The sequence below is a fragment of the Prenolepis imparis genome, unplaced genomic scaffold (genome assembly GCF_030444845.1).
Source record: "Prenolepis imparis isolate NDT839.2.m4 unplaced genomic scaffold, iyPreImpa1.0 SCAF_13, whole genome shotgun sequence".
Taxonomy (NCBI): Eukaryota; Metazoa; Arthropoda; class Insecta; order Hymenoptera; family Formicidae; genus Prenolepis; species Prenolepis imparis.
The window spans coordinates 2,095,970-2,107,839 of record NW_028141171.1 but is presented as its reverse complement, the minus strand read 5'-3'; the positions used below and the strand labels follow the sequence as shown (position 1 = coordinate 2,107,839).

The 11,870-nt window shown below is 31.2% G+C and overlaps 3 protein-coding genes across 4 annotated transcripts; 2 read left to right on the top strand and 1 right to left on the bottom strand.

The window, feature by feature from the left end:
• Positions 1 to 763: 763 nt before the first annotated feature.
• On the bottom strand, positions 764 to 6,538 carry LOC145944483 (ribosomal protein S6 kinase 2 beta-like). The gene is made up of 13 exons (XM_083052831.1): positions 6,276 to 6,538; positions 5,910 to 6,101; positions 5,297 to 5,378; positions 5,053 to 5,213; positions 4,447 to 4,553; positions 4,161 to 4,338; positions 3,838 to 4,003; positions 3,609 to 3,761; positions 3,228 to 3,493; positions 2,890 to 3,138; positions 2,521 to 2,759; positions 1,818 to 2,079; positions 764 to 1,671 (listed from the first exon to the last, which is right to left on the bottom strand). Exons 1-13 carry the CDS (start codon positions 6,327 to 6,329, stop codon positions 1,543 to 1,545), a joined length of 2,238 nt encoding a protein of 745 aa, XP_082908957.1. The 5' UTR covers positions 6,330 to 6,538; the 3' UTR covers positions 764 to 1,542.
• Positions 6,539 to 7,169: 631 nt separating this feature from the next.
• Positions 7,170 to 8,055, top strand: LOC145944422 (uncharacterized). Its single transcript, XM_083052730.1, has 4 exons — positions 7,170 to 7,388; positions 7,475 to 7,554; positions 7,639 to 7,802; positions 7,872 to 8,055. Exons 1-4 carry the CDS (start codon positions 7,372 to 7,374, stop codon positions 8,046 to 8,048), a joined length of 438 nt encoding a protein of 145 aa, XP_082908856.1. The 5' UTR covers positions 7,170 to 7,371; the 3' UTR covers positions 8,049 to 8,055.
• Positions 8,056 to 9,256: 1,201 nt separating this feature from the next.
• LOC145944541 (SH3 domain-binding protein 5 homolog) lies at positions 9,257 to 11,842 on the top strand. Of its 2 annotated transcripts, XM_083052930.1 has the most exons (5): positions 9,257 to 9,368; positions 9,469 to 9,517; positions 10,688 to 10,750; positions 10,895 to 11,032; positions 11,429 to 11,842. In XM_083052930.1, exons 2-5 carry the CDS (start codon positions 9,470 to 9,472, stop codon positions 11,633 to 11,635), a joined length of 456 nt encoding a protein of 151 aa, XP_082909056.1. In that variant the 5' UTR covers positions 9,257 to 9,368; position 9,469; the 3' UTR covers positions 11,636 to 11,842. The 2 variants fall into 2 exon arrangements, with proteins under 2 accessions (XP_082909056.1, XP_082909057.1); XM_083052931.1 differs by lacking the exon at positions 10,688 to 10,750.
• Positions 11,843 to 11,870: the final 28 nt, after the last annotated feature.

Here is an 11,870-nt window from a genome sequence, read left to right as displayed (position 1 = left end):
TACTACATCTATTGTAGATCCGAGGCTCCTGGGTGCTCACCGCAGCCATATTGGAATCGTGACGTCAGAGGCGAGAAATAACACGTTGAGATTTCTTAGATGCCATTTCTAAATAAAAACATATTTGCATAAAATAACACTTAAGATCTCTTTAATACACTTCTAAAAAACGCCGAAAACTATTCTTTTCCCTTGACAGTCAATCAACAACCGTAAAATAATCGAGATATTAAACTTTGACATGCGGAATGACTGCGCATGTGCAAAGACCAGACGGACTGGGCCTCATAATATTATATTTTACACCTGTTGATTGATTATAAAGGAAAAAGGATAGTTTTCGTCGTTTTTTAGAAGTGTATTAAAGAGATCTTAAGTGTTATTTTATGCAAATATGTTTTTATTTAGAAATGGCATCTTAAAAATTTTAGCGTGTGTTTTCTCGCCTCTGACGTCACGATTCCGACATGGTCGACAAGGTACCAGGGCTCGATTCTTGAATTCATTCGCAAAAGAAACGTATGCGCAAATTCGGCTCTTACAGAAAAGTTGCAAGTTGATTGGCTAAAAGCCATGCGATAGCCAATCAAAAACAATAACAAATTTCTCCATCTTTTGACATGAGAAACTGTAAAAGTTTGAAAAAAATCAGCGTCTGATGTTCCCTGAGATTTGTTAGCATAAACGTGGGCATCATGTCAATTTAGGAAAAAGCTTATTCGCTCTAAAAATAGTTTTCTTTGAAACACCAATATGACAACTGTTGTGTAATTTATACAATTTTAATTTTATTTAACAAATTATTAGCTAAATATTACAATTAAACAATGATTAAATAATTTTGCACGATTTCGCAATCACATCACACATCTTTTAGAACTCGTGCCCATAAAAACACTGGAATTTTCAGAAACGTTTTTAAAATTTCAAAGTTTAGGCGGAAATATATAAGACACTTATTCGGTATACACATGTAGTTAAAAAAAATTAATTTGTCCTAACTACATTGCACAGATAAAATTTTACACATAATACATTAAAATACTTTTATGTTATTAAATATTTATGGATTATTTGAGAATTGTAATTGATTATTATTTCAACATGATTACTTCAACATCTTTCATGTTATATCTATGATGAAATATGATTAAATAAAAAAATATTCAGAAATAATTCTAAGAAAGTACATACTTTCTGACAACTATTGTCACGAATGTTTGCACTTTCCCGAGCCATGGCAACATGTGACAAATATAGGCGCGTATATATATAGTATATATTAAAGACAATATATATGGAAAATTATAAATAAATATCACATTCGGCTCTGTCATAAACGTTCCTCCGTAAACTCTCCATTGACGAGATTAAAAGATTAATTGAGAGATTAATCACGATATCGTCAATTTAAACTGTTTCCAATATTTTAAATCGCTTGTACTTTAAACAACTTTGTTATACTCTATGTATCTCCCAATTTTTTAGTAAATCTTGAATCTAAAAGTTGAACCTGTCATATACAAGAGATATTAATAAGTTTTAAACTTGAGTGGGGCTAGCAGTTTTGCCTTGTGTTCTACGACGTGCTAATTCGGACATAACCACAGGACCAATATGGGGTGATCTTGGACTACTCGCCATTGCTCTATACGTCGCAGCTACTGCTATCTGAGAAATAGGATTTATTTTGTAAAATATTGTACAGATCTGTGTAGATTTGTCAGAAAATATAGAAATAATGTCGCATTTATAACTACACATGACACATTTGTTCAATGGAAGTGACAAATATATTTTGTGTATTTTGACATTACCTTCAAACTATGCGGATCCTTAATAACGTCAGGTAATATTTTTTGAGGTATGCGGTGTCGATTTACAATCCATGAATATTTTAAAATAACTGTTGCTGTAGGCCTTCGAGTGGGATCTACATGCAACATCCTCTTAACTAGCTCTTTAGCTTCATTCGAAATATGGCACCATATCCCGCTTTCCACATCTATATATCCCGGCCCGATCCGGTCTAATATATCGCTCGCGCTGTCTCCTGGACTGTTACGGAAAGGCGTGTACCTAGGTGTTGCGAAAAAAAAAAAATAAATCAATATAATAAGTAATCACTTTCATACAGTGTCTACTCGAATCTTATAAAAAAATGCCCCGAGAATTTCCTGATCTTTCAGATATTTTCGTTTAAAATTCTAGGTAAAATAAGAAAATATGTAGATGCTGTTTTTTAAAATAAATTTCTTCAATATATGCACTTTCTAATGTTTACTCTTCATACGATTATAAAGAAAGCGATTATATATGATTGCTAACTCGACCAATCAGCGGATTATCGACCTCTTGTAATATATAAGAATAAAATTATCAGACACAATTTTTAAAAAAATTCCCCGAGTCTCAATAAAATTCCATGAGAATTTCTGGACTTTTCAAGATAAAAAAAACCCTTGATTCCCAGTTTTTCCAGCAGACATCCTGTTCATAATATTTCTTTTTTTTTATTACCCAGCTAACATGATGTATAATAGAACTCCGAGTGACCAAATGTCACATGCTGCATCATATCCTTGGCGTTTCAACACTTCAGGGGCTACAAAGTTTGCCGTATAACAAGGCGTCATTAATAAACCGTTTTCCGCTCGTAATTGTTTTGCGAACCCGAGATCGCATATACAAAGTGTCGTTGGATCACCACCAGGTTTTGCATATAGAATATTCGATGGCTTCAAATCTCTATGAACAACCTGTTTTTTTTTTCTTTCTTTTAATGCAATAATAATGTATCGTTTTTTGCTTTGTATAAATACGTGTGTAAAGATTAAGATACATGTACAAAGTCATTTAGTACTCGTATTTCTGAAGATTACAACTTACTCCGTTCTCGTGAAGATAATGCACCACATTTGTGATAGTGTGAATGACTTCGGCAGCTTCGCGTTCAGTGAAGTTTCGTCTCTGTAGCAAACGGTCAATAAGCTCACCACCGCGCAGAAGTTCCAATACGAGATATACTCGTTTGTCGTCTTCGTGAACAGCTCTCAATGTTACGATATGAGGATGTCTACCGTATCGTAATAAAATTTCTATTTCTTCTGTCGGATCTCGTTTTGATTTTTCGATCACCTATTTTATTTAGTTTTATTTAAATATTTTTTTTTACTTCAAGTGTAACTTAAAAATACATTCCATATCAATTTTGCATGAGATATTACCTTCACAGCATACTCCATTTTGGATGCTATATGGACCGCTAAGTAAACCACGCTATAGCTTCCTTTGCCAATCTCGTGCTTGAATTCATATTCGTCAGTTATAGAAACGGAATTAACATAAGCTGGGAAGACAGCGCTGATACTATCGTAGGTTTTGCTTTCCGGAGACTTTGCATGATCCACATCCGCAAGCAAACAGGGTGCAACAAAACTGAATCCACGAAATAATTCGTGAGCAGTTGCGCTAGGTGGTACCCCTGGAGAATCTGAAAAGATGCAAGAATTCACAAAGATATCAGAACCCACATTTAATTATTATTAATTTGAGTTTACTCCACTATTCTTCCTTTTTCTTCTGTTTTTAAGAAGGAGATTGGTCACCTTTAGGTGTTTTACAGGTGAATTCATTATCAAAGTAAAATGCATCATCTTCTCTAACAGCTGGTTTAAATGGTGGTCTTATCTCTTTTTTACAAAGAGCATCCCAATCGATAGTAGCAAAGAAAATATGGCTTTTAATTTCTTCCACCCCACCTAAGAATAAAAAGATATATAAAAGGCTATATTTTAATATATAAAATATTAAAATAATAGATTTTTTTTATATTACCAGAACCAAGGCGGTTCGCCGGATTTCTCTTAAACAATACCCTCAAAAGTGCTTGTGCTTCTGGTGAAAGATTATGTGGCATTCCGAGTTTAGCTTTCAAGATTTGCGTCATCGTTTCTTTACGGTTTGCACCTTGGAATGGAAGAGCACCTGTCAGCATTTCAAACTGAAAATATTGAAGTGTGAAAATATTGAAGAATATTTACGAAATACTTGGACAAATTTTGACGTAAGGAATACACCCTAAAAAATTAAATTAATTTTTAATTTCTTTTAATATCTTAGTTTTCATCAGTTGCACATTAAGATATATAAAATCGAACCATTAAGACACCAAAACTCCACCAATCCGACGTAAAAGTATGCCCTTTTCTGTTGACAATTTCCGGTGCCATATATTCAACAGTGCCACAAAATGAATAAGCTTTTGAATCATCCAATGGTTGTTTGCTTAAGCCAAAATCTGTCAAAGATATGTGGCCTTCTGTATCCAACAAAATACTATATTATATAAAAAAGAGAAAATTAATCGAATGCACTAATAATGGATATCTATATTACAAAAGAGACATATATACGACTCGCAGTATATCGCGAACAAATACAAACTTTTCAGGCTTGAGATCTCGATAAATAATTCCGAGCTTATGTATATGATCCAGAGCGAGTGCTAATTCGGCCAAATAAAATTTAACGTCCTCCTCTGTAAACATTACCTAAAACATTAAAATATGGTGTCCAATTTTAATCGACCATCCCCAAAAACCTTTTCATTTCTTATTGTACAACAAAATATTTTAAACAAAAGTTGTTTGATTTGAAGGGGAACAGAAGATGACGCTACTAACTTTTTTCTGTAGAACATTTCTCAAGGTTATTTGAAGGACGTTTCTTTAAATGGTACTATAATTTTTTTATAATAAATCGATTCCTCACAATTTTCTGCATAAAATGTTATAAGAGTAAGATAGCTAAAAAATATAGTTTACAAGATATTTTATATCTAAATTTGACACTAAAGGTACATAAATTATAAAATATCTCATAACATTCGATATTACTATATAAATAATGATATATCTACAATATATTATTTATATACAATTTCTTATCAAAATGATTATTACATTTTCTCGTGATATAACATATTTTTAGGCTTTTTCAAACGTCGGAACAAGGCAACAATACATTTAGTCATTTTCAAATAATAATTACCTCTTTGGATAATCTGGAAAAGAGATCACCCCCTCTTAAAAAATCTAGAATTAGATAGAGTTTTCCTTCCGTTTGAAATGCATAGTGCAATCGAACAATAAACGGATGTTCTACATCGACCAATATATTTCTTTCCATTTTAGTTCTAACTCTATCACGAACTAAAGACAAATGCACAATGAAATAATTATAATTATAACAATCAAAAATATATTTATCAATATTTAATAGTGTCTTCTGGTACCTTTTAACGTTGCCTTTTTTAAGACTTTCATAGCATATAGTGTGCCACTATCCTTTCCAACAACCTTTCTTACTAAAAATACCTACAAATATTTAAAAATTAAATTAAATCATACATATATAAAGAGGTGTGACAAGGTGTAACAAACTATGGGCTACTATTTTAGGAGCGTATTCTACTTGTATTTGCCATTTCTGCATTAAACAAATTTTTTATTTTCACAAAACAAGCAGCAATTAAACAACATATAACTTTTATTATTAGTTTGTAACTAAAACTTTTATTATTAGTTTGTATTGTTGGAAATAAAATAATATGCTTTGTAATTATCTTAAGCTTCAACCCAACCATGACTGTAACATAAAATTGACATATTTTAAGACATATGTTTATATGAACATTTTTGCTCATTTCGATGAATTGAATATGCACCTGAAATAGCAACCAACAGTTTTGTTACACCCTGTATATGCAAAGTATAATTATTGTAATTATTAACAATTATTGCAAAAATATTTAAATATATATATTACGTGCATTTATGCATTTTTATGCGTTTAAAGCATTCTCATTCATTTTTATGCATTTTCATGTATTTTTATGTTATTTCTACCTTGCCAAAGGAACCTTGCCCAAGGACTTTCAATAGTTCAAAATGAGAAGGTTCAGCTTTTTCATAACCCTCCCGTACCATATCACGTACTTCAATCTCATGAGACTCCGAACAACCATTTGATCTTTCCATTAAGTTTCCTTGAATCATTGCTTCTTCCTGATTTTCGGCCGGAAGAATCTCTGTACTTTGCTAAAGCAACAAGTATAAGATAAAAGTATATTAGAAAATGTATTAAATGTTGAAATAAAGAAGAGAAATATATTTAAAAAGAAAAGGTAAAATATATATATTTGTATTTTAAATCATACATGTAAAAAAAAATATATATGTATATATGAAGAAAAATTAATAAATTTTTTGTACCTTCTCATTTATGCGGTGCTCGGTCCAAGGAGCCGTTAGAGTTGCCAACGGCATATCTAAAGTTTCGTTTATTTTCGGAATTGTACACCCAAGGGTTTCTGTAAAACACTTATTATTTCGCTACGCTGTTGTTGAGGTATACAAGTGTTGGGTTTTTTTTAATAAGACACAACTTCATTAGTGTTACAATTGGCATTGATATCAACTCATAGCAGGAATTCGCGGTTAACTACTAACCACTATTAACCCACATGTATATACACACATGCACACATGACAAATATATACATATACAATACATACATTCTCTAAATATATACATCATGGCAGTAGCGCAATGTATGGATCGATGACGTATCCCTACAATCCAGGGTGTGATTACATTCACATGTAACAAAATTGGACGAAATGTTTGTCGGACGTACTGATTGGTTATCGAATAAGGAATTCCTAGAACCCAATAAAAGCTCTATCAAAAAACACTTTTCTATGGATACAAAAATATATTAGAAGTTATAGAAGCAAATTGTCCTAAGTTCTTTTATTAACCGAGGTACATTCGGCATCATTAAATGTTTTCCCATCTGAAGATAGCCGCTTCCAGATATATTTGTTCGCGATGATGATAGACTTGATGAGGGTGCGTTCGGTTTGGGCGCTTACACGCTTTTAAGCGTTATTCACATCGTTCGCTTTGAAGTTGTAAGGGTGCCGTCACATGGGGCGTAACTTGCGTAAGCGTAACCAGCGGATCGCCAATCACCGAGTTATTCCGATAGAGCCCTTCGTCGAGCTCTATCGGAATAACTCGGTGATTGGCGATCCGCTGGTTACGCTTACCCAAGTTACGCCCCATGTGACGGCACCCTTAGGGTGCCGGCACATGCAGCGTAACTTGCGTAAGCGTAACATGCGTATTCTAGTAATTTTACACTTCGGCGTAAAATATTACTAGGATACGCAGACTACGCTGTTTTATTACGCCGATTCAAGAAACTGACGGAAGTGTATCGTGGTGCAGAGAGAGAGTGCATTTATTCCACTAACAGTACCTCGTCAGTGATTATTCGCACAAAAAATTTGCAAATAAAAATGAATGAGAATCAAATCAGGGTAAGTTAAAAAGTAGCTTTATAGTCTGATTATACTTTATGTTCTTATTATTACAAAATAAAATAATACAAAACAATTGATTTTAGGAAATTACATGTTAGCTGGCTAAAAAATAAGCCAGAACGGATGCAAAAGTTTATCGTAATAGAGGGAGAGCCATTAATTCGTAATAATCTCTTTGCAATATTAACGTTATATAATTTTAGATTATCCATAGACATACTTTTAATTATTAATTATTTTATTTTAGCTTTTGTAAAGCAATGCTTATGTCAGAATACAGAAGAAGTATGCATCATTGAAAATAAAAATCATAAAAAAATTTCTGTCATCTACCACATTGATAAACAAATATATCTGTGTCTAATTTTACAACAGTTTGATACAAAATATGCAGGGATACTTGTAAACCAGGCAAGTAATTTTGTTCGCTATAATGTATATATTTTAATACTAAAGAATATGTATGTACATTTTTTACAGATATCTGACTTATTATTAAACACAGAGAGCACAATTTCAATAGTGTGCCGTCATGTATCACAGTTTCAGAGTACAAATATTCCAGAAACACCATCATTTTTAAGAATATTGACTACCAAAAATGCAAATGTTTCCAAGTATAAAATTGAACGATTAGAACAACAAATTTGCAAATAAAAATGAATAAGAATCACATACGACGAACTTCTTTCTTTTCAGATAGTATTTTCCAGATTGCAAACAGTTTTAATAAGTGATTTTTTCTAATTTTCCACTGTTGAACTGTTTGCTTCTTCTTCCATCTCTGCCACCGTTTCCAAATAATAAGTAATAATAAATCAGAATTTATGTATTCTGATCCCACAATCACCTATTAATATAAAAGATTCGTATTAGAATTTTAACTTTATATATTATTAATTATAACGTAATCAATATAAATATAAATTAGTTTTACCTTTTGTAATGACGAGTCTACCATGGTATCACCGATAATCTTTTTACATAGCCTCAAAAACACACGAGGTGTACTAAGTGCAGATATACTACAAATATTACGCTTCACACATGTCCGGGCTTCACATGACGCGTACCTTTTCAGATGCGTAAGTTACGAAAACCAATCACAAATTTGTTTTGCATTTCTGTTAGAATATCTAACAGAAACTCTAATCTGTGATTGGTTAAATTAGTTACGCTTTTTTCACATTTACGTAAAATACGCCCTATGTGAATCTCGAGCCCAAAATGGCGTAACTTCTGTTAAAATTACTAGAATACGCAGGTTACGCTTACGCAAGTTACGCTGCATGTGCCGGCACCCTTACTGTTCGTTCGATTGAACTTCACAGTGCTGAAGCAAAATATGGTGAAATTTATTTTGCAGCATCTAGTAACAATTCTTCAACCAATAGCAACGAACTGCTGCGGCAACACGCTGCGCATGAAATGGTACCTCTCAGATACCAAACCGAACGATTGAAAACAGCGCTTATAAGCGTGAGCGCCCAAACCGAACGCACCCTGAAGATAGGCGCGTGTCTTGAAGAAACTGGCAACAACGTTTCGGAGCCATATGACAGTTTGACGTTTGACAGCTCTAACAATAAGGCCTGGCACAAAATAGAAAAAATATTAGGAATAAATATTAAATATTAGGAATTATTTTAAAATAATAAAATCGAAAAAACTCTCTGATATACAAATACAAATTTGGATAAAATAAAGATTCTTTAAAAATATAAAAAAGTATAAAAGGCTTTTTTTTATATCTGAATTTGTATTTGTATATCAGAGTCTTTCTGACTTTATTATTTTAAAATAATTCCTATTCCTAATAATATTTAATATTTATTCCTAATATTTTCTCTATTGTGCGCAGGGCCTTAGGTGCACTTGAAACTGCACTTTTATTTGTTAACTCATGATGGCGTTCCCGAGTTGACATTGCTCTCGAACCGCGCAACAAATACCTGCGAAAGTGGCCAATAATAAAGTGTAATTATAAAAATATACATTTCTGAAATATTTATTCTTTCATTTTTAGTATATGTTCGGTTTAAAAATATTTTGTACTTTTAATATTTTCAATTTTAAGCATGGACATTGTGGAGAACGGCGTAGGCCCATTGGACCCGCGTATACAGGTAAAAGTCATTATTATTGAATTATTATCCTAATTTCTTATCCGGATCGTGATTGATTTCAGCTGTTTATAGACGGGTTATCGACTCAATAAAATGATTAAGTTAGGTTATGTTTTGACGGGCGACTAATTCGAGTGTCTATCTCCGCCTGGTACATTGTCCTATTTTGCTTTCACTTTTCTTTGCATGAATATGTAAGATGTATTTGATTATGAGTGAATCCGATTGTGTTTGAATCTCTGTAGCGACAATGTATCATTAAAAAAAATTATTTCATAAGCAAGCGATTTAATTGAGGCAATTATCTCGCATGAATATGATCGATATATATATGCAGACTCTCCTTGTCATATTTTGTCTAAAGAAAAGTCTTTTAACAAAGACTCTTAAAAGTAGGTTTCTCTTTGCCGATAAAATAATCTTTTTAGATTTTGATATAAATAGTACACTTAGTCGATCTCTTTTCGCGTGAAAATAAAAATTAAAAAAATTAAAATTATCGATAAAAAAAGTATATAATAAAATTTAAAACAAATTTTATAAAAATTAATATTTTATGAAATATATTTTATAGTTTATGTAAGATTATGTCAAATTAAAGTATAAAATATCTCGTAAACTATTCACTTTTTGACCTCCTGTCATAACTTTTTATGCAGAATATTGCGAGGGATCGATTTATATATAAAAAAATATGATTCCATTTAAAAAATTCAAGGTAATTTTGTCTTAACTTTGACGACGTCACTCCAAGTCAAACTGATAAGATCAATAAATAGATCTTTTCAAACCCTATAACTTTTATCTGACAGTTTTCTATAAATAAACTTATATTTTTTTAGATATTTTCGGAGTCAGTATTTTTTTTCACCCTGCATATATACAAAAGAATATTATGCAAATATTTAAAAATAGAAAAATATATATTGTTTAATACATGTATAGTTACAGCTAAGTATTTGCAACTTTCCGTTTAGTGTCATCTTTAATGCTTAATGACTTTTTTACAGCATTGAATGATAAATTATATTTTTTATTTTTTTTATTTTTACACGAAAAGAAATCAATTAAGTGTATTTTTATTAAAATCTAAGAGAGTTACTTTAAACTAAATCTTTATATGATCTCTTCTGCACTTCAAGGTACAAATTAGAGATATGTGTCTTTTAGATCGAGTTGGAAAACTTGAACAATGCGACAGATGATATAAATAAATTGGAGACTGAATTGAATGTAAGAGAAATAATACTTCATCTATTGTAATATTTATTTCTATATACACACACATTTATAATATAATATGCACAAGAACAATTATATATATTTAGATAAAATATACTAGTAATATTAATTTATGATTTTTAAATTTATTTTTAGGAAGCTCACACTGCCTTTAGACAGCTTCTTTCTGATACAACAAGAAGGCTGAAAGAAATTTCTGATAAGCTTGGCACTAGTTGTATTGAAAAGGCAAGATGTTATTACGAAGCATTGGAGATGGCTCGTCAAGCTCAGGTATAAGAATATCCAATTATAATCTTATTATTTTATAAAAAAAAACTTGAAGAATAGTACTGAAAATTGTATAAAACTGATTTTCTTTTTCAGTAAATAGCTGAAACAATAAATGAATTGTTTATACAATAATATAATTTTCAGTATATTATTTTTCAAGTTTTTTAAAAATTTTATATATATAATATTATATATAATTTTGTTTTATTTTTTTTATATTATTCAACACACTTTGTTTTTAATATAATTTTTATATATTAATACCAATTATTTTATGTGCATTAATTAATTAAAATTGCAATTATAGATAAAATTGCAATATATATATATATATATATAACAAGCTGAACTATTGTGTAAATAAAATAATGAAATATTTTCTCGCGCAATTTGCAGGTGCAATGTCAGCAACAAGCACAGCTGTTTCAAAGAACCAGCGAAATTCATGCAGCTGCGAAAGAAACGGTTGCTCTGGCCGAAGCACGATTCATGTCTCATCAGCATGAGTGGAATTTTGATCAAGCATGGCAGGACATGCTCAATCATGCCACCATGAAGGTCAGACTAGAATGTACAACATGCTTATTTTATTTATGTTGTTGAAATTAATTTAAAAATAATTGATTTTTATTATTAAGTATCAGGCTGTTCCTCCCTGATGAAGTGAGCTGAAATGTTCACGAAACGTTCGAATCAAACAAAAAGTCTACGCGGTTCAAACCCGAAAATCAATTCTAATATTTGTGTATACCGCGAAAATCTCAAATATCAATTGATTTTTATGATAGACGAAGATATAGACGTATAATAACAAAGAGATAAAATTGCATATTTTTTA

Excerpts from the sequence above, each read along its gene's own strand:
- LOC145944422 (XM_083052730.1), top strand. Across the intron at positions 7,555-7,638 it reads AGAGGGAGAGCCATTAATTC|CTTTTGTAAAGCAATGCTTA; the intron begins GTAATAATCTCT and ends ATTTTATTTTAG. Across the intron at positions 7,803-7,871 it reads CAGGGATACTTGTAAACCAG|ATATCTGACTTATTATTAAA; the intron begins GCAAGTAATTTT and ends CATTTTTTACAG.
- LOC145944483 (XM_083052831.1), bottom strand. The coding sequence starts at position 6,329 with ATGCCGTTGGCAACTCTAACGGCTCCTTGGACCGAGCACCGCATAAAT. Across the intron at positions 3,494-3,608 it reads CACCTGTAAAACACCTAAAG|ATTCTCCAGGGGTACCACCT; the intron begins GTGACCAATCTC and ends GCATCTTTTCAG. Across the intron at positions 1,672-1,817 it reads AGGATCCGCATAGTTTGAAG|ATAGCAGTAGCTGCGACGTA; the intron begins GTAATGTCAAAA and ends CCTATTTCTCAG.
- LOC145944541 (XM_083052930.1), top strand. The coding sequence starts at position 9,470 with ATGGACATTGTGGAGAACGGCGTAGGCCCATTGGACCCGCGTATACAG. Across the intron at positions 9,518-10,687 it reads CATTGGACCCGCGTATACAG|ATCGAGTTGGAAAACTTGAA; the intron begins GTAAAAGTCATT and ends TGTGTCTTTTAG. Across the intron at positions 10,751-10,894 it reads AATTGGAGACTGAATTGAAT|GAAGCTCACACTGCCTTTAG; the intron begins GTAAGAGAAATA and ends ATTTATTTTTAG.